Here is a 22163-nt window from a genome sequence, read left to right as displayed (position 1 = left end):
CCAGGCCTCGTTGCTGAGAGCCGCACGGAATGCAGTGGTCCAACGTACATTTATTGGTCGCGTTCGGCATTTACTAGAAATAATTGTACTTATTTTTTTTTATAGCCCTCCAGCTTTTTTCGTTAATAACAAACTGATAAGGCTTTCAGCTAGCTGCTTGTTGTCAAGGTGGTACTAGGAAAGTGCACAAAGCTACATAAGGGGACACTGTGGATCCATTATCGTGTACCGCTATAGGTAAGAAAGTCGATCTTGATGAGTTGCTTCCCAGGTTCGAGGTGTAATCTCGCTGAATAGGGAAATTTTTTGTGTGTGAAGGTCTTCGGTGGTTGCATTGTTAGTTTCGGTCATACAGAGCTTGTACCATACCAGTGAGCTCAGGCATTGCAATAAGCAGCTGGGATTCAGGCGGCTATTTACTTGCAACCCCAAGGAGAGAGTAGCTGAGCTCTTTGATAGAACGAATATACTAGATGGGTAGCGCTACGTAGTCATTTTAGTAATTGGGGCGGGTGTAGCTGGGGATATAGACTTAGAAACACTTCAGTCTTCTGTCTTCTTAACCGTAAGTTAGACAAGGTGTTCAACCCATAATGTTGTGGTTTACCTTTCATTTGAAGTGTTTACCTTTCTAAAGCTTGACTTTGAGCTAGTAGAGTACTCATTGTAAGAAAAATAGCCCGGGAAACTAAGAGGAAGGGGAGAACTTGCGGTTGCCCTCTACGTCGTCGCAGTTTATCGCGCTGTTTTTCTAGCAATGTTTGTTTTTTCTTCAGACAAAGGCTGGCTAGCAATCTATTTGATAGCTTTTGCAACAGATATAAGTGACATTCGGTGCCTGGTTCAGGCAGGATAAGGAGGGGTACTATTTTCAACACGCACAATGAGAGTGCAACCGCACCAGTTAAAACAGACTATTCCCTGCCATGTTTCGGAGCTATTTTGTGCTGGTAAAGTAATTGACGCTGTGCTGTTTACCGAAAGGTAGGTCTGGACATATAGTTGGGTCTGCATAATACAGCCGCTAGTTTTGTGTATACGTAGTTGCGCGATAAAGCAAGAAAATATTCTCCATTCAATGAAATAAAACTTCTGTAGCACGTTGTGTAATATTCAAAACAACGGAGCAAGCTTGTTTTATTGCGCCCAATCGGCAAGAAAAAACACTCCAACTTGAAAAGTTAAATCAGAGTTTTATTATAAAACAGCAAAGCGACTGAAATGTCGGGTGTGTTCTAAAAAGCAAAGTAAAGAAGGCAGTCCTGAATAAATATAGTAGATAATAAAACACTTCTTCGGACAAGAAATTTTGGATTAGGGCTGGCTTGAACACATTGAAGCTCTAAATATCATCACAATTTTGATCGTGCACGTCATTTGGGCAAGACGTGTAACCGTTCATTCCTGCAATGCTACCCAGCTCATATTGATTATCGGTAGAAGCCATGCAGGGGCAATGGTTTCTGAGCGCGACATTGGATTCAAACAAAAATCTGCAGAGGAGAGTAATCCCTGCTTGTCTCCCTCGTGCATAGAAAAATCGAGTTATGATGGTATCATGCTCGGGACGTCATAAAAAGGCGCTTGGTTCAGCACGAGGCCGCTTCGCGGGGTGGTGCGCAGGTGTAGTTGGTAACTTGCGTGCTATTCATCCACACGACCACGTACACAATGGCCGTGCAAAAGCCATTCACCTGCGAGTTAAAATACGGCGGTGTAAAAAGGGGTATCATCGTGAAAATAAGGGCTAAGCCAAGAAAAACCGCTTGTAGATTTTGTGTCAACTACCAGTTCGTCATGAATATCAGGGAATGTATAGTACAAAAAACAAAGCAACCGAACGACCAGACAATTTACAAAACAAACACTTACCATGGCTATTGGTCAGAGTGCTGCCCTAAAAACTAAAAATTACCTGACCAGTTTCTATAGTACCCCTAGACCACAAACTCCTGTAGGGGTGAACAAGCTACTAAGAACACATATTCAAAAAAACTTCACAAGTGTTCGAAGAAGAGTACCGAAACTACACTGAACAACGCAGGGAACACATCAATTCGGCTCTAGATAATCTCAACATCTTGGTCTGTGGACCGGCGTAGAAGAAAAGCTCAGTCGTCTAGGGCTCCAAATTATGAAAATGATTCCCCTACTGTCAAAACGATTTATCCAATGTCCAACATTTTCTGAAACAGCCCTTGATGGCATCCATGGGAGTTTGCAAGAAGGTGTGAGAAGGGCCCGTGACTTCTCAATTATTTTCAGGTGAAGCTGTGAATACTTAGGTTTCTTGGTGTGTATTACGCCATAGAGTGGCAGATTTTTCAATTATTGTATATGCTTGTACGATTGAGCTCATGAAACTATATTTATTAAGAAACTAGCTTTAATATGAAACTATATTTTCAAATACAACTATTCCATCACTTTCTTATCATTCGATATAGAGTTAGAACAGTACTCGTGGGCAAACAACCTAGAGGTAAAGGGCGTTCCAGTTGACGCAGACGCTCATGAACCTGTTTTGAAATTATCGAAGAGGCAATCACCCCCAATGATATCGACATCTGTCACTTGGTGCCTACTGCCAAGGAAAATGTATCTAACGTAGTTGTGCGCTTCATGCGCCGAAAAAAACGGAACTCCGTACTAGAGAAAGCTAAGACGCAACGTATTACGACTCGAAATCTTGGGTTTGGCGGGAAGGATCCTATTTTCTTCAATGAGCACTTGACTCGCCAAAACAAGCAATTGCTCGGTGCAGCAATTGCAAAGAAAAAAAGATGTCGTATGGATATACGTGTGGGTAAAAGACGGTAAAATCCTTGCTCGCCAGCAGGATATATCCCCATTGCTTCGAGTAACCAGGCTCAATGACCTCGATAAGATGACTGCAAAAGCTAGCATGTCTTAATTTTGCTTTGACACAAGGTGTTTTAATCGGAACTTCGACAACATGGTGAAGGAGCTTCACAATTTGAAAGATATTCAAGTTGCAGATTCCTGCTCGTTCCTTCACATAAATGCGCGCTCTATGAAAAACAAGCATGATGGCTTAGAAACTTTATATTCTTCGATCGGTGTTTCTTTTGATGCCATCATGGTGTTGGAAACATGGTACAACGAAATTTTGATTCTTTTTGCACTTCCATACTATGAAGCATTTGTTCTCAGTCGTGGAAATCGCCGAGGTGGTGGCCTACTATTACCGGTAAAAAAACGCCCACAGCATGACTATCGTTAAACAGTTTTCCGTTTGTCATTCTGACTATAAAATACTAATGGCACGGGAAAATTCCCAAATCTTTTCGGTTGTTTAACGTCCACCAAGCGCAAACTTTGATGACTTCTTGAGCTTTCTTGAAACCCATTTTGATTTTGCGCCAGTAAATAAATATTCACTCTTCATAGGGGGTGGTTTTAACACTGATATGCTTGCTAAAACGCACCCAACAAATGAGTGAATTATTATAATTAGTAGGGTCGTACGCTTTCGTAAACATCATTGCGAGGCAACACGCGTTACGCCGATTTCTGCGACTCTAACTGATTTGTTAATAGTGCTGCTGATAAGCACGTTGTGGAAAGTGGTTGTCTCACCTCGGACATCAGCGATCACCTTCCCATACTCGCCTTTTTTTTGCGATAAATCTAATCTTAGGCCACGAACTAACCTTCAAACATGTTTTAAGTGCATTACAGAGCGATCCCTGAACAGTTTTCGTAATGAAACAGAAAATTACGATTGTAATGACGAGCTTTCAAAACCAGACGCCAACTCAATGTACGATGCCTTCGTCTTTGATATAGTGAACATATTTAATAAGCATTTTCCGTGTAAATTGCCAGGTAACAAGAATTAAAAATCGCGAAAGCCCTGGATAACATATCACCTTCCTAATTAGGGAAATCAAAAAGAAAAACCGGTTATACTGGGAGTTCATCAGAACTAGGGATACCTAAAAGGTGCGGATGTATAAATCCTTCCGTAATAAACTAAAACGCGAAGTCGCCAAGGAGGAACATTTTTCGGCATTTTTTGGTGATCCCTCTCTTAACAGCAATCGCCTATGGAAACGTATTACCTCTGTTTTGCAACAAAATATGCAGTCAGATGTTTCCTGTCTTCGTATAAATAACCGAAATATTAGTGGTACCGAACTTTCTGACTTGTTCAATACGCATTTTGCATCAGTGGGGGTTCGGGTCAAACTTGCGCAAGTGTCTCGTTACATAGAACTAACCGTTTCACTAGAAGTATGGCATTCTTCCCGACGACTGAGTTAGAGGTGAATAATACATTTCGGAGCCTTAGGAACTCAAAATCGCGAGACTTGAACGACATGTAAATTGGACCCATTAAGTGTGTAATAGACCTCCTAGGTCCTGTATTAACGGCTTTATATAATTTAGTACTAGAGAGTGGGTATTTTCCGGCGCAAATGCAAGCAGCAAAAGTTGCTGCCATTTACAAAGGTGGTAATATAAATGACCCAAACAACCTTAGACTAATCTTTATATTGCCAGTTCTCTCGATGGGCATAAAAAAAATCATGCACGCGCGACTTTACGAATTTTTTAACAAACACTCACTGATTGCCCCCGCCCAATATGGGTTTTTAAAAGGTAAATCAACTGAGTTGGCACTAGTAACACAGAAAGAATATATTATCAAACAACTCGAAGAGAAAAATACTGTTTTGGGTGTATAGATAGATTTTTCAAAAGCGTTTGACTGTATCAATCATAATATTTTAGTATCCAAACTCAAGCAGTATGGTGTGCGTGGTGATGCTAACGCTCTCTTGTGTTAATATTTGCAACATCATTCACAGTATGTCTCCCACTACAACTCAAACTCCCAATTACGAGGCAACACTTGTGGTGTTCCCCACGGCAGCATTCTTGGGCCCGTATTGTTTATTGTTTACATAAATAATATTTTTATAATTTCTGAAGACGTGCGATGGATTGGTTATGCAGATGATACAACCATTATACTCAGCGGCAGTGATTACCGGCATTTAATTAATTCACGAAATGGTATCATGAAGCTCCTAAAGGAATGGTGTGATACAATCTGCGACTAAATGTTAAGGAAACCCAAGCCATTCTTTTTCGTTCACGAAATACTACCTTAGCTGAGTTAACGAAGTTAAGTATGGATATCCAGGAAATTAATTAAATCACATAAAAACACTTGGAGTAACATTTTCTGAACATTTAGGCTTGGACCAGCACAATGAGCTAATTTTTAGTGAACTAAAGAAAACTACAGGATTAATTAATCGACATCGTCATTTCCTACCATGTTCAGTAAAACGCATAATATACAATGGACTGTTCTTATCTACCATTAATTATGGCCACATGGTATGGGCAACCACGTCAAATGCTAATATGAACAATTTAAGTGTATGCCAAAAGCGTGCTATCGGTATAATTGCAAATGCTCCATTCAGGGCTCATACAATCCAATATTTTAAGATGTTTGAAATATTACCAGTTGCCTCGATTTATCTTTTCCGGCTCGCTTGCACTTACTGGTCTGCTATTCGAATCAGAGAATATTGATTATGTAATATTATTTAATGTGGAAGAGCGCCGCTACATTTATGACACGAGAACACATGACCCATGGATTACCCGCTTTTGACGCACGACTGCTAGTGCGAAGCTTATTTCCGCATTCCTCGCTTTCTTCCACTCGAAGAACAAATAAAAAGATTGATTGATTGATTGAGTGATTGATATTTTCGAATGCAAATATTCGATCTATTTTTTATCATTGGATATTGATGGTAGGGCCTTTTGCCGCCCCCTCTCCCTGGGAATATTGCTGCGGATTATGCACAGGTAATAACGTATCCTACAGAACTTTAGATTATAAAATTAGTGAAGTCACATATAAAGACTAGGTAGCAAGTACAAGTGTGTTTTCCATTTCCACATCGCAAAGAAAAAAAAAGCTGTTTCTGTCTAGACGTCATTACATTTTCCCTTTGTTTTTTTTCTTTCCGCATAGTCCTACTTGAAATAGATACCGACAGTTCATGAATCGTGCACCATTCCCTTCAAACATTCTATGCCTCGTTTCTCAGCTTTCATATGGGTGCCTTTACCCCGTCTATGGTTTTCTTTTAATGAAATAGCCTTGAAGAAGCTTTGCCCGCTAAAAAACTGGATCTAAAGTGGACCAAATGTTTAACACATGGGCGGATTTTTGAAAAGGCCGACTATAATGTAAGACTTTCCTTTACGTGAGTGAATTTTATGTACCACCCAGTTTGCGTTCAGGACCAATGTAGGAGATGATGCACTAAAGTTCAGGTTTACCTGGGCTCTGGATGTGCATTCCGCTTGCCAATAGAAGGTATCTGTTCACACGTGTTTGCTGTGTGTGCTGTATCTTCTGTGTATATACTTGGTTTTTGCTCTTCAACTGTGGAAATTCATCCTGTTTTTGCTCGTTTATTCTCACTACCGCTGTACCTTAGTGATGCAGGATGCGAAAGACTCTCATTTTCAGTCTCTTCAAAACAATGTACTCGCTCCCTCATCCTGCACTACACTTTCAAGGTTACACTTCCTGCAGCATTTCGTCAATACTGCAAAAAGGGGGGCTGTAAACAGATTTCTCTTGAGATTTTAAAGAAATCTTTCTCCGCAATTGCAGAAACGTACCTTGTTCAATCAGCGCAAAACGTGTGCATACGTCCACAAAAAGAAAGCCTAATCGGAAAGCACTGAGAAGCTCAGAATTTTTCCCGTAATGTCTGTTTATGCATCCTTAAGTTTTTTGTACATTTGCATACGCAATGCTCATGCTATTTCATATCGGATCAGGAAGTGTGTTAAAAGTGTGATAAGCTGCAAAAGTACTGAACGGAAATAAAAGTGAGTTACTTTTGCCCACACAGTGTGTCCACAAGTACGTGAAGGGATGAGTTATGAGGGTCTTTGTTTCCCCCTCCATGTACTATTTCGCAATAAAGAAGATTTTCTGGCTTAGAAGTCTTGTTTAGATGTGAGGGATAGCGATTTGGATAGAGTAGTGGCACTGCTTTACTATTGACTTGTTTTTTTATTAGCGTACACTTAACCCTCTGCTATCGATTTACGAACGACCTGGAGCAGGTCTAACGGTAATCCAGTACTTTTTAAAATGAACCAAAGCAGGGGCACACACAGACGGCGGCAAAAAAAGCTTGATGGTCTTGAAACATTCTCAAAGAGTTAAACTTGACGTACGATTCCACAAAGGGCATTGGCTCTGCATGTGATGTTTAAATGCGGGACATGCGAGCGGAAGTGCTTTCAGATAAAGCATATTCACTCACCGGTCCACTTGGGACACACTGCTGGGCCGTGTAAACATCACGGCCGATCGTGCAATTTGACGGAGAAGTTAAAAAACACAGCTTATAGTTGACACCCGCAACAACCTGGAGATAAATCGAAAGGTAACATTTTAGAACCCACATAAAAAGGAAAAATCACGCCACCTCTGTCAAACAACGACGATGGTTGAACGCGAAGCTTCAATGCTCGTGACAGATTCTTTGGTTGACATTTAAGTTTTCCAACCGCTTCGACCATAAAGAAATGGGGCAAACGGAAAGACATCGGCTTCATAACGCGACTGAGCTTGGTTCGATTCCGGTCACGGGAAACATTGTTTCCTTTTAATACGGCGTTTTTGCGATACAGAATCCATTAATGTCAACATGAAGGCTTCGCTTTAGAAAAAGAATAGGCTAGTTAGAAGACCGTTAAGCCATGGTTGTCGGGCATGAGCTATTTTTCTGTGCCGAGAACGTGCAGTAAAACGGGCACACAAAGATACCGCAAAGCAGAACACGGACACTCTTCCGTGCAGTTTCTCCTGCATACGGGCAAACTCGCAGTAACTAGGATGCAGCCAGTGCCTCCCCGTATTTTATTTTTGTACAATAGAGCACCACAACTCTTTTGCGTATAATGTTCTCTCAGCACCACCACTGAAACGAAAGTGCGATTAGCCACGTTTACTGCGAGGTGTCGGGAGGTGAAAGGTAGAATTTTCGTATAGATGCCGCTTTCTCGATATGTAACTAGAGCAATAGAGCTTTCGTTCTAAAATACCCGCGGCTTCAATCAGCGTTGTGAGTAACAACAGTCACGGATGTTTACGGATGTCGCATGCAGTCACTGGAACAACTATTTACTGTACATTTTTTTTTCAAAGTAATTCTTTCAGGTTTAGGTTCCGGGAATAAACGAAGTTGTGTGTTGCAGTATGAGCTTAGCTGCGATTATTATACTACCGCCCAATGTGTGGGGCTAGTCAAGGTCCCTTTCCCTACAGTACCGTGTAGGCAAAATAAAAAACCGGAATGTAGTCTTCTGAGGTTCGCTTAAACTATGCACATAACACATTAGCGCCACCGCCTAATGTACATGAGGCATGATTGCCAAGAACAAAAGTTTGGACGTTTGGTGCTTTGAACCAGCGTTATAATCGAAATATTGGAATAGTGATTTGTGCCCGTAATGGTGGGGTTGCAAACGACTGTTTAAGCTTAGGAGGAAGAATTAATAGCCCACCATTTTGTTTAACCTGACCCAGAGGTGTGGCTAACTTTTTGCTGCCTAGCCTGACGTTGATGGAACTGAATTTCAAGCGCAGAGTAATAGTAAGGGATTTGTTCCAGAACTTTACAGATGCTTTGCGGTGGCATCAGTACAGTACATGAGCGCCACTTTGATACCGCAATTTAAAGGTTTTTTCAGTGTACTCAGCTGACCCAAATATGCGCTGCTATGGATCCAATTTCATAAAATAGAAGCAAACACCCAATTAAAAACCTTTTTTACAGCTGCGTGCGCAAACCTATTTACTGGTATTTTGCTAGGCGGCTGAATTTGTCGCCATGAGATGGTGGTGGTGGTGATGTTAATTGACGGGTGGACCTAGCCTTGCGTGGTATGCCGGCAGTTGCTCACACGATCAGCACCTTTTTACCGCTATGCGCGGGAATTCATGAGAGTTGAAACGGTAATGTAGTATATGACACTTACACGGAATGAGCTTGTTTCAAGGAATCCACAAGACAGAGCATTCTAATAATTTTATCTTCTCTTATGTTTACTAGTGCTGTACCAACTACTCAATTTGTACGCGACATTTGTTTCGTCGTTAAAACCATTTTCTGGACTGGTTTCATTCGTGGAACCTTACTGCATGCTAGCTAAAAATAAATGATTGGTTGGGGGAACAAAGCATAGACTTATCCAAAACGTAAAAACTAAGGTACGGTGAAGCCTATGATTTTTGCAGCATATATTTCTTAGCTTTATTCGACGTACCGCTTGAGGAATGCGGTGAGAACTTTATTCGGTCACATAGTTTATGTGGCTTTCAGTTCAAAAATGATGACTGTTATACACCGAACTAGACCGAGAAGATAATTTTCATCTGCTAATACCTGGTCATTAGGATTGGGTAAATTTGCGGTTCTGGGAAACGGATTTTCTTATCACACGCACTGTGGAAGCAAATCAAGATGTAAATCGTAAAAAATGCAATCTGGTTACACTCGTTGTGCTTACTAATCTTCCACTCTGCAAATGTGTAAAGCGGAGTGAAATTAGAGGCATCAGTAATTCTTGATTGTTAACAACGAAAACGCTATAGCTCAAAATTTTAGGCCATTTGCTTGAAACGTTTTGCGTACAGCAGCATTTTTGAACTATGTTTTCTTTTCTTCTTACAAGCAACACACTCTGACGATGCCTATGTCATCAACAGTTTGAATATGGTGCAGCAGGCATGGTGTATTTTTGTTTTACAGATTACTTGTTCTCTCAGTTGCAGTTTTAAAGCGAAGTCCTAGTGTCCTCACTGATGCGCTTCTGCACCAATACGCCCTGAAGCAATGCTAACTTCTTTTGTCGATGATGATGAATGATAGTGGCTGAAGTGAAAGAAAAGAGCGCTTCCCGTGGCCGCAATCGAAACTCGGTCCCTCGCTCTATGAAGACGGCGTCTATCGGATTGCTCCAGTTTGACATGGTCGAAGCGAACGCCAAGCAGTAGGTCTATTTGCCCACCCGAGAGTTGCTGTGAGTATTTCAGAAGAGTAGTGCGTACCTGCAGCACATACTCGCCGTGTGAGACTGCGCAACCAAAGAATTCATCACGTGAAAGCTTGGAGTTCACCATCGTCGTCATCAAACGAAGGGGTGCTTTACTTTTTAAACCAGGGCTACACAGCCGAGAATTATCGCGCCAATTAAAGACAATGCTTATCTTTTCTGGTTTTATGTAATGCAAGTTTTAGTTTAGCACTTAGTACTACCGTCTTCCAATCCAAACCTGAGTAGGTGAGCCAGGAATTTTAAATCGGAACAATCCACTTCCTCGGAAAGACGAAAACAGTGCGCCACATTTGCCTCACATTACTCGTCCTTGGAAACCTCGGAGGTGCTCTAAACGAGCTATCCTAGCATACCTGCGCATACTTTTTCTCAGGACAAGACACAATATAATACGGTATATTCAGAAACATCAGAGTTCTAGCGCACGCCTCAGTATGAAAACTTTGTATGAAAAGGTACTGTCTGCGACGCAAATGAATTCGATGATGCTGTCCCAACGTCGTGTGGAACTGACGGTTACACTACATTCCCATTTTCACAAGGAGTGCCTGAATGTCATCGTATTACTTTCTCTAAAATTAAGCCCTCAAAAACAGGGCTTGTGCTATCTGAAGCCGGTTGTCCTATGCGTGACGTTTGTCCATGCAAAGTGCTACATAGGGTGCCAGTCAGGCAGACGAAAGTTAACATGAGACATCTGGTTTTCACCAGGATGGGAAAAGGGAGGCTTTGTGGGTAGCAGGCCTTATCGCCATATTTAAACCGTCTCGAACAGCGAAGACAGACCTCGCAAGATTGGCAAAACTGATTATATCACCGAAATTATTTGAAGTCCTCTTTTAATTGGTTACAATATATGTTCGATAATCAGTTCTGCCCATTTACTTTAATTGCACCAACCTTATTACACAATCTAGTCGCCCATCATAGTACAAGCAAATCTCTTAAACGCCACTGTAAAAAGGGTTTTCTTAGCGCTTACGAAACATTCAGGATAAATTTCCAACCAAGACCGTGAGCCTCCCTACCTCCCGCCTTGCCTTGGACAACCTGTTTAATTCTGTTAAGCCAGGAAGTCAATTTCAGAGCGCTAAGGGAAGCGGTTAAAATCATAAAAAGAGGGTGTTTTTTCAATTTTCTTTATTTTACCCGGAACACATATTTAACTACTTCCATTAGCATGCCACATTAGTGGGTCCTTGTTTTGTCTAGCAAAAACGACGGTATAATCGTGCATTTAGTGCTGCAACTGTTCTTACGTCTGCTGTAAACAATTCCACTTTTTACGCTCTCGGGTGGTGTGCCTTTTCCCGGTTTCTAGTCAATGTCGCTTTATATGTAATATGCAACAGTCGACAGCGCTCTTTAGTAACTTCTATATTCACCTAAAGCGCTCTTTTCATAACATACATTATAAAATCGGCTGTAGGGAAATGACAAAGCTTAATATACCTTCACGATAACAGCAAGAACACCAAGGGTGGCGCCATCGTCACTCAAAAATATTGCGAGGTAGTCACGGGACAGGACAGCCATCGATATCGCAGCTACTGTGCCGGTGCAGTGTTATGAACTAGAGTAAGTGGGGATTTTGCGCTTTCTTCATTGTAATAAAGACAAATAGTCATTTCGTGGCTGCTAAGCTAAGCTAAAGCAAAATAAAAATTATTTTAACATATATTCGTGGATGATTGACAATTCGTTAGCATATCGTCCCTCTCCCTTGCGCACTTTAGGATCAGCCGGATGCGAACGCCATGCTTTGACTTTCTGTTTTACTTCCATGCATGGGATGCACACTCCGTTCTATAGCGAGCGCTAGCGGCGCAGGAGTCTTGATACCCTTCAGATGGCGCCGAGGCGACATCATCCCTTCGTTGCAAGAGCCGCACCATTGCTGTTTTACCTCTGCTTTATCGAAGGGAGCTACCTTTAGGCGCTCTCTCCGCTCTGTCACTTTGTGCGCTTCCATCATTGGTTCCGATGACTGACGCAGCTATGCGGAACGACTGGAAAATTTTGCTGACACGCAGATTTATTTCACGCGCTATAAAAACAGACTTACCTGAGTAGCGACTGCAGTGAGTTTAAAGACGGTATCGTAAAGTGTTCGGTTGGCTGTTTGTGTCGATACGGCGTAGTGGGCCAACTGGAGGTACGTGGGGTCACCCTTTGGGTTTTGTTGCTGCCACCCGCCGACGAACGTTGCACTGGTGAGGTCTCCACGAAGCAACAGAGCAGCAAAGGCAGCAAATAGTAGAAATAGGCAGGCTTGCTTGCCATCTAAGCTTCTTCCAGATGCTTCTAACATGTCGTAAAATTTAACTGAAACAAAACGAAGACTTTAAAACACCTTTGAAACTTGACCAGCGTGGCTATATGTACATTGCAACAAATGCTAGAATTTGGTGTATCTCGCCTACTTCACGACTACAGAGGTACTCTGTCATCATAAAACATTGAGTGGGGTCAAAGTCACAAAACTCGATTAAATAACTCAATTACAATATGCTGCCGCAAGATTCAGAGAAAAAATGAAGGAATCTCACACTAGCGAGCGAAACTTCAAGGTACCGAAGCTGTACGCAAACTTTATGATCATCACTATGGTTTAACTCTACCATTACAGCCTATATGACTGTTCACTGCCACAACGAGCTTTAGTCTACCATTGTTACTATAAGCGTGAGCTTCCTTCATTTATTGAAAGTGATAATCACTGGACATCACCTAGGAGGGGCGTACGCTCTTATGTGTTTTCCTCGTTCCGAGCAATTATTGACACAATTACGTCAAACGCTTGAGTCTTTCTCGTTCCGAGCAAGCGTTGCCTCTATTACGGCGAACGCTGGAGCTTTTCTTTGGGAAATCTTGGGTAATCTTGCGAAGTGGACATGCTTTAGTTGACAAACGTGCGCTGGAGAGGCTGTTTCCAAATGCTTCGCTGCGCACCGCCCCCCGTGATGTGTCCGTTCGTTCGATCAGTACCTTAAATAAACGTGGTCATGCCCTGCGCGCCGAACCTAAAGCGATCTAAAACATAAGAAAGTACCATTTATAAAAAAAACACTTGGAATTAAACTCTTCCGTAATAAAAAAGAACAACACTTAGAATTGAGCTCTTCCGTAATAAAACAAGAACGTAATTTCGCAAACAACTGCAATAAATAAAGATAAAGTAAACAGACCGAGGTTCGAACCCATGCGGTCAGGGAAAGTACTCAGAACTCCACCTAGAGGCCACAGATCCCGAACAACGGGATCATTTCCGCAGCAGTTCAATAGAATAGCACGCGCAGGGTCATCACACATGTCCCATGGTACGCTGTGCAGCGAAGCATTTGGAGAGAGAGAGAGAGAGAGAGAGAGAATAACTTTATTTCTGACGAGGCTCAGTCCTAGCGAGTATCCCTCAGGTTAGGGAGGCGCGCCAGGTAATCCTGAGCCCTAGTGGCGGTCAGGAACTGTAAACACTCTGCCGGAAACGCTCCGGGGTCGCCGCGAGGGAGGCACACACAATCGCTTAGCATTTTCTTTTTGGTTCTTAAACTTCCGGGTGGTAGCCGCGAGGCGCGCGCTCACGTACGCGTTCTCATCTGCGCTGTGCATTGTCTTGCATTTTTAACTTCGGACACCAACCTCTAACGATTTGCTAAGCAGCTTCACTGTTGAATATGCGATGAAGGCTCCTATGATTTTAGTGGAGCGTAAACTTGGTAGTTTCTGGAGAGGTGTAATTAGCAACAACTATTTTCTGTTTTTACAACGCACCGAAATATACCGAAGGAAGACATGCGAATACAAAATACGCACAAAAGTGCTTAAAGGAAACGAATTCGGATTCTAAGAACGTTCTAGGCTCGAACACAGGCGATAGCACGTCATGCGTAACCACCTGGTCCTTACCCTGCAGCAACCATCCTACATATGTAACCTTGCTGGACGATGCTCCAAGGTATAGATCGGAATTTTTCCAGGAAATACTTATTACAACGTTACTGGAACTTGATACTACGAAGGAAAATTTTGTTCTCTCTGTTTTGGTGTCTAATGAACACCAGGGTTCTAATTTCGGCGCACACTATGTGGCATACCAGCCGAATGGGATTGGCAAAGAAGAATTGGATTTAAACACAGTTTCGTGTTGCATTTTCGTTTTCTCTTTTATGACTGCGGATGAACCGGCACGTTTCTCCAGCACGACCATGCCCCGGTGCCACCGAACTACATGAGAAAGCTGCCTGCACACTCCTCACTCGGTACTCCAAAGCAGCACCATGTCACGGACATCGCACACTGCAGCCAGACATTTCATCATCGCTTGAAATCAGCACCTGATCAGTTGTTTGGGGGATGCAAGTGAGAAGACATTTCTTTCATTTAGCGGTACGCATGCTAAGTTCGTAGCCTAATATGGGTTCATGAACAGAAAAGCTGTTTGTGGTGTTTAAAGCTGTCCGTTAAAATATTCAGAAGTAGCAACCCATTGAGCTCAGCAACGCGGGACATCACACCATTCCGGCAACAACTTCAATCAGCAAAAGGTAAGGAAGGTAATGAACGTGACACACGGGACGTAGAGTGTGAAAAAACCTAAAACCAGAAACCCGAATATAAGGGAATTAAGTAACATGAACCGAATAGAATTACTTCTTTAAAATGTGCAGAAAACGTAAAATGTTCAATGTTCAAAAACAACAATCATCACGGAACAAACTCAAACAATACAAAACAATTTTCAGATGCGTTTCGGGGAGTTATCTCAATTATGTGTAAGCACTGGCTTATGTTGTATCTCTCATTCGCGTAACATAAAAGTCGACTGTTGGCTCAAAACCTAAACGCACCGTCCACCCATTATCAGCGTAGCTCCGGTGAAAGATGTCCTAACAGAAAAGCAGCCGCTGCCTGATTTCAATGGAAGGCATAAAGCACAGTGAACCGAGCCGGTAAAGGAAACAATAGCTAAGAGAGATTACAGAAATTTACCTGTCGCGTGGGAAACTTTGCATGCCGGACACGTCTCGGAGTTCATCGGCTGTTCGCCAGGAATTGCTTGATGTTGTTTGGCGCTCTGCTTTTATGACACGTTGGTCGGAAACCATCAAGTGTTGCATATATTACGGAGGTTTCGAATGACTCTTCGAAATTTTTCTTTAAAGCACGTGTCGCCAGGATGCTAGCACTGTTGTGTTTGAAGAAGTTTGTCACCATGTTACGGCCAGTTTCTCCTTAGTGCCTTTGCTTCGTTTTACCTAAACCTGTTCCTCGGACAAGTCACCTTCATTATTCCGCGCTAGTATCATTCGTGCTTTTCTTGAGCCTTTTGTTCCGCATGGCAACATACCGTTTTTATGTACATTCAATCCCGCCACTTGCTGCTGGCGTCTATCGGTAATGTACTTGTGCTCCTGGAACCCGTCTTCCCGAGGCTACCTGGAGCCTTTCTAAGCAATGATCGCCAATGTGTTATGCCCCTGCTACACAAGTGTGCCAAAGGCCCTTGAACCGAGCGTCGTTTGCCCGAAACGTCACCTATGACCTACTACACGATGTTTTTCGAAGGCATTGTGTTGGAAGGTCACGACCAGCTTTTAAGGTTCCCAAATGCCTTTTAAACGCGCTCGTTCGTAATCGCAGGCGCAGTTTCTACACTGCACAATAACCAAACAACAGTATTATTTATGGATGAAAGATTGTTCTCAAAGAGCATGCTCCTAGTTTTTTACATGTCTTTGTCGTCTATTGCTCATACCTTAATTGAAAGGTCACTTTGTACTTGAACACCTTTCTAAACTTGTAAGGTCAACAAAAAATGCCTACGGAAGTAATACTGAGCACTCAATTTTGTGCGTTTTGTGCACGTGTATAGGTTAAATGAATATTATGACTCATGAAAGCTTCTATTGCAATTCTCATTGTAAATAAATGTATTTTGGTAAGTCATTTGAAAGAACTGGCCAGCAGTAGAAAAGCCAAAATATTGTAGCTTAACGACGAAACGTTTGAGTTCGCATCCAAGTTGAGGTGCAGATCGGCATAACTCGTTTAAGTTCGGAAGGCATCTGAAATTTAGAACGCCTATCGACTCAGAAGTCCTCGCAAACGCTTCTGTACCAGGGGCATTTTATTGCCATTTCCGAAATTGTTTATTTATTATTATCATCGTTTGCCTTTCATCGGTCTTTTGTTCTTTCTGTTACTTCGGCTCAGCCTAAACCTGTTCCAGCTTCGTAAGAAAATTATCTGGAGCGGCAATTACAAGAATGTGTAGGCCAAAGGCTAATTGGGTTTACTTGTAGCTTTACAGCTAAACTTTGCAGCCGAACCCGTCATCATTTATTAGCCTCTGTGGACAGCACATTTCCGTGCTTGCACTACACGCTCGCAATCACCATCAGCCTCCTGTTCGCCACCGGAGGTTCCCTTTACCACTGAAGACACCTCGTATGTCTTGTGCGCCAGTGGACTCGCCTTTTGTGGCCCTGCGGTTTCTATTTCCCAGCGTGCGCTCAGATAATCTGTACACTTTTGGTGCTTTACCCGTAAAATGAAACAGAGATGTCAGCCCGTCCCTTTGAAGTGTATTCATAAGCGACCGCATTTCGCTCCTTCTTTATTTGCTTCACCTCTTTTATCATGCCTACATCACCTCCTCCTCTGCCGAAGTGGAGAAGGAAATGTCATTGCAAGCCTGACGTGTCTTCTAGTGCCTGAGTGCTTTCGTTAGGAATATTTATTCTGAACATTTGAATATTCCACCTGCGAATTGGTTGCTTTGCATCTTATGCGGGAATGATAACGCTTTAATTTGCGGCTACGCATTCATTTTAACGTGCAACGAAATAGAGACAGACCAGGCGTAAAGACGGCCTTTGAAACTTGATGGCTTTGGATGCGGTAAAATAGCGCTATAAACACAAATATTAGCCTAATGTGCCTAATGTGCACAAGAAGTTACCGTATGTGGAGGGCACAGACTGGGATGACTCGTGATTGAGATTAAATAAAGAAATATTGAAAATATGTTTACGTGTAGGGAAAAAATGACACGCGCCATGGTTCAGAATGATCACCGATCTATTTACAATATCTGAAAAGCTGCTATCAGAGAGTCTACACAGGCCGCGCGCGAGGCACTCTTCTGTCGATATCGATTACAGACATGGTGCCGTGAGGCACAGTCCAGTTATGCCCCGTGACATCACCCTCTGGTTGAGGGCCCCCATCCCGTAGAGGCGCAGGCAATGTGAAGGTTGCAATGCGTTTGAGCCAGGCGATGCAAATAGGCCGCGAAAATCGCTTGCCACCGCAGATGACGATGATAGCCGTGGTAATACCCGGTCCGGCAACAGGGATGCCCTACTCTCAGGGCAAGGTGTTGAAGGTTCTCCGGGCCACGTCGGACGAACGCGGTAATGCAGAACATGACATATTAGGCTGATCTCGCTGGCTTCTCTAGGGCTGGTGTTTCTCGGGTGTCTCTCGGGATGGGGATACGGGCATGGTGGCCCGCGGGCCTCGGCTATAGCGCCCACGCGAAGCTGGGTTCAGGATAAGGATGATTTGGCCCACTCCACCAAACATGTTACGTTGTGCCAGAACCGATGAGACGAACCAGGGTTGGGAGTGATGCGATGTACTTGTAGGATGAGACTATCTATGTAAAGTGGCCACAGCCATCCCAGTTAGGCTGCATGCTGCTTCACCTCCGTCGTCGTCCAAGGTCGGAGAACATAGTGGCCTGTGACACTTCGCTCTTGTTTACATTTTTTGTGACGTTATGTGGAAAAAACGTTTGGCCAAAAGGTCGCCCGGCTTTTGCACAGGATGAGTGCAACGCCAGCAGCATATCAAGCAGAGCAGCGCATGTGGCGGAAACCGTTCATACCCTCGAGTTTATTAATGACGTAATGCCCCTTGCTTTCGCCGCCTAATGCGATCAGTCAAACCAAATGCACGTGCAATTTCCTGCATTCAGTAAAATCCGCGGTGCACACAAGAATGCGTAATGCAGACTTCTAGTAACCTAGGTGTATAATGCGGCACATGCAGCGTTCCACGGAAGAGCTGCTTCGTGGGGGGCAAATCGACTTGATTATTTTTTTGCGCGATCCAAGTAGCTGTCGCTTAGAATTCCAAGCCCAATGGCCGATTTCTCGTGTATTGATTTCAGAATTCAAATTCCGCTTCCATGATTGAATGTTCTCACTCAGAGGCTATCATTCATTTCAAGCGGTTCCATCGTGGCCCATGAGCTTACACCTTTCATTTTCAACGGCATTTTGTGTTTTCTCCGTTTTTGTTGCACACCATACATTTTTGTACAATCACTCCAATATAACTGCGTTCTGTTAAAGTTCTTCATGCACTGACAAGAGAGCATGCAGCGTGTCCTTGAAAATGCTATACCCACAGAAATGCCCTACGCGAAATGTGAACTGCCAGCGATAGTGGTTAAATTCGACGTATACACGGCTTCCCCACAGTACAGCGGTTTCGAGAAGCCGAGACACCCTCCGTAAGGCGCGATGGGTACTGATTCTCGCGAACTCTTTGGATGCAGAAAGCAACTTGATTTTATAAGGCAACGATTACCATCAGTTTATAATGAACACTGGATAACAGCGTCAGAAACACATGAATACATAATCGTTGGGAAGTGTTTTTCTGCTATGTGCACGTGTAGCATTTGCAGTGCACCAAACTAGGACACCGTTTTGTGACAAAGCTCACAGCGTTATCGCTAGTGGGCAATTATTTGCGTCGTTCTAAACAGGTGCGTCAAGCCATAGAGAACAATGTCGCTTGAAGAAACTATAACTTTTAAAAGAAGGACGGATTGCTGTGGCAAGTTCGGGTAGTTCTAAGAATAAAAATGAGTGACGGAGGTAGTAAAATCAAAGAAGTTTAGCACAGCCCACACCTTTACATAAGAGAGAAATGTGGGCTATTGCTTACAAGTGTACTATTTACATAAGCTCGATCCTCTTTGCGCGAAACGAGTACCTATACTTATCGTGGCAAAGCATATGCTTAACCAGCCAGGTTTAACCTATTTTGCAGAAAGAATACCTTTAAAGGTAGGCGATCTGCCGTTGGGGAGTGCGTTGGAAGCGGAAATGTCAGCACCCTTGGATGCGAAGTCATTGATGTCCCCCTCTACTCTATTTCGTACGTCGTGTGATTATTGGATGTCAATATGGCTGCTGCGTCCGCCGGAGGGAAATCCGTGGCATTGACCCGTTCAATTATATCTCTTCCCAGTGGTGGACACATCAACAGGAACGTAACGAGGTCTTCTCGGCGATGGCGGTCTAGCCCGTGCAGCTGCGTTTTGACGCATTCGCTCAGTTCATTCAGTACTCTCGCTCGCAGACCCACACGTGCACAACTTCCCAGCTGTCGAACCCCTTGCCTGCCTCACCCGATTCAGCTGGCCGGCGCCGCCGCGTTTTCAAAAGTCGTGCAGCAGCTGTTACAGCAAGCCTGGAGTGCGGGCGGTAATGGATATCAGGCAGCGTGTTTGGACGGTCTCGCTTACCTGCATCAAGCAGCAATCCTTGAGAGTTCAACGCCATGCACCCTGACTACTTCTTGCACTTGTCATTTGTTTACACAATAAACAGAGCAGAATGGCAATATTGAAGGCTGTTATGCAGAAATTGTTTGTCTAAAGCGGATTGTTGGCAGATATCTTCTTGCCGTCATACGTTATCAAGTGAGCCTGGCCGGCCGGACGCAGATGTTCTTCCTTCATAGAGCCGCAAATTTATTTGGGGTGCGAAATAATTGATTTCCTTCGCAAACAAAGAAGACAAGATGGAAGCATTAAAAACGACATTAATAAGAATGCACAAAAATAAACCTTCAGATAGTATTCTCAATATCCGGTTCTGTTATTCTCAGTAACTGCATTTACAGTAACGAATGAATGGAATGCAAACAGGAAATTATGAACCTGAGCCGGCCAAATTGAAAATACTGTTCATTGAGGTACGATCATGGCGCGCTTTTGGTTTGTTTGGAAAGCTCAATTTTTACCCTGTGTTCTTTCTAACTAAGCCTAAGGTATTGCATTACGTATTGCATGCAAATAAATAGCGCTATTCGTGTGTTAAGGTTCATATTTTAATGTTCGCGTTTGAATTTTTTATGACTATATTTTGCTTTAGTTTTACTTTCACCGAGATCCAAAGATCCAAAGGGGCTGGGAAAATAAATGTCAAACCAACCAACTGTGCGAATATTATTATTTTTCTCAACGTAGTGTCCGGAGTCACCAAGGTCGAAAGGGTTAAAACGGAAATTTTTCTCTAATAACTGCATTTGGCTTTTCTCCTTAGTGCAATTCTGCGCTTTAGATTTATTATTGCCTGGTTATCTGAGGACTGTAGCGTTTTGTCCTATGACGAAGTTGGAGAAAACTGTTATGCACCAAAACATAAGTGTATTAAACTTCGTTCAGTGTGATAACATTGTCGCATGGCCTAAATTGAGAAAGACCAAGGTGCAATCAGTCTAATCGAATGCCTAGAAATCACACAATTCCTGAGGAGCGGCAAACGTTTTGGGTTTTTTGTATATCAACAGAAGCTGTTACATGTTCCTGGTGAGAAAAACCATCCACAGTGTTGACAGTGGATAGTTCGGAAAAACGTCGTTACATTTGTGTTACATTATCTTTAAATTTATTTGTTCGAAGAGGGTTTCGCGCCATTGGCAGTTTATAACGTTACCCAGTGAGGTATTTCATCGGCCTGACGTATCCAATAAACCTTTGTTGATATTTTGTGATTAGCCCACTTCCCCATGACAAGGGGACCACTTTACGCGGAATTTCCCATGGGTATAGGGTAATACTGGTTTTACCATCGTGCCGGAAATAACAATAAACAATCACGACACCATTGGCCTCGGTGTTTCTTATATGTTCGAATACAATGCCTATAATAGTTGGAATTTTCTTCGGGGTTGATTGTAGGAATTCTGCGTGTAGGTGTCAGCCAACGTAACCTCCTGTCTTCAATACCTGCCTTAAACGGGCACTTTTACGAATGCAAAAATTTAGAACGTTGATTGCTGACGTTGCGTTTCCTATTTTTGCGGCCATCGGTAGAATGTAATGGCGACTGGCTTGTACATGAATGCGATAACTGGGAAGGTGGAAACCGCGTTGTGCCCCTATTATCATTGCCTCATCTGGCGTCATATGGGCACCGCTATTTAAAACTCCTGCAACAGGTCTGAGCCGAATTGTTGCTGTTCCATAAATAATGGGTGGCCTTAGACATGAAACCGGAAATCCATGCTGTCGAGACCTTTGAGGAAAGAAAACGCCGCAAGGGAAAAGCCAGTGGATCCCGTACACCAGTGACCGCGATGGATCAAAATGATTTCACAGCGGCCATATTTTTATCACCTGAACTGCTCGAGCTTCCTACGAACAGTAAATTCCGCTAGGCGAAGTGAAGAATGGGAATATGCTAGCCCAAACAATGCGAGGACGCAAGCAGCCCACGAGAAGGTCTTTAGAGTGCTCGTCTAGAGAATAAAAAGTAAATCGCTTCCCGTGACCGGAATAGAACCAGGGTTTCTCGCGTTATGAAACCAGCGTCTACCCAAATGCGCAATCATCGCATTAGGTACGCTGCTCATTTCTTTTGGGTTCGTAGGGCGGGCGTTCGCTTTGGGCATTGGCCTTTTGGATTTTAGAATCTAGACGGTGACTGTAAACATTGATTTGCCTAAGTTTGCTTAGAGTGCGCTTTATATCCATCTTTCTATTAAGTAATAGGCACACCTAAGGAAAGCCAAATAAAAGCTAGTGAAGACAACCAGCTCAGCTGTTTCCCCCCCTCCCGTCGCATCTCAATTGCGAAGGTGGCGGAATGTTGTCCTTACAGAAAATGTTAAAAGCTCCAAAAAAGCAGCGACACCTCCCTAGTTATTTCGCTTTCCATGAGGCAAAATTAGAAAACCTATTTCACTCTTTAGTAAAGCACTGTCGAACGTAAGTATTT

The 22163-nt window shown here is 43.1% G+C and overlaps 1 protein-coding gene across 1 annotated transcript; it reads right to left on the bottom strand.

The window, feature by feature from the left end:
- Positions 1-1218: 1218 nt before the first annotated feature.
- Positions 1219-19516, bottom strand: LOC144148957 (cystatin-2-like). Its single transcript, XM_077680477.1, has 4 exons — positions 19216-19516; positions 12206-12465; positions 7341-7445; positions 1219-1694 (listed from the first exon to the last, which is right to left on the bottom strand). The coding sequence occupies exons 2-4, from the start codon at positions 12449-12451 to the stop codon at positions 1590-1592; spliced, it is 456 nt and encodes a 151-aa protein (XP_077536603.1). The 5' UTR covers positions 12452-12465; positions 19216-19516; the 3' UTR covers positions 1219-1589.
- Positions 19517-22163: the final 2647 nt, after the last annotated feature.

The sequence above is a fragment of the Haemaphysalis longicornis genome, unplaced genomic scaffold, assembly GCF_048455015.1.
Source record: "Haemaphysalis longicornis isolate Haplotype H1 unplaced genomic scaffold, Haemaphysalis longicornis Haplotype H1 scaffold_8, whole genome shotgun sequence".
Taxonomy (NCBI): domain Eukaryota; kingdom Metazoa; phylum Arthropoda; class Arachnida; order Ixodida; family Ixodidae; genus Haemaphysalis; species Haemaphysalis longicornis.
The sequence above is the reverse complement of the archived record's forward strand: the minus strand, read 5'-3'. Positions and strand labels throughout refer to the sequence as shown.

Bases quoted from the DNA above. Each gene is read 5' to 3' on its own strand.
- LOC144148957 (XM_077680477.1), bottom strand. From the start codon at position 12,451: ATGTTAGAAGCATCTGGAAGAAGCTTAGATGGCAAGCAAGCCTGCCTA. The intron at 7,446-12,205 runs GTAAGTCTGTTT...ATTTATCTCCAG, and splicing joins TCACTGCAGTCGCTACTCAG to GTTGTTGCGGGTGTCAACTA. The intron at 1,695-7,340 runs GTGAGTGAATAT...TTTAACTCGCAG, and splicing joins AGTGTGTCCCAAGTGGACCG to GTGAATGGCTTTTGCACGGC.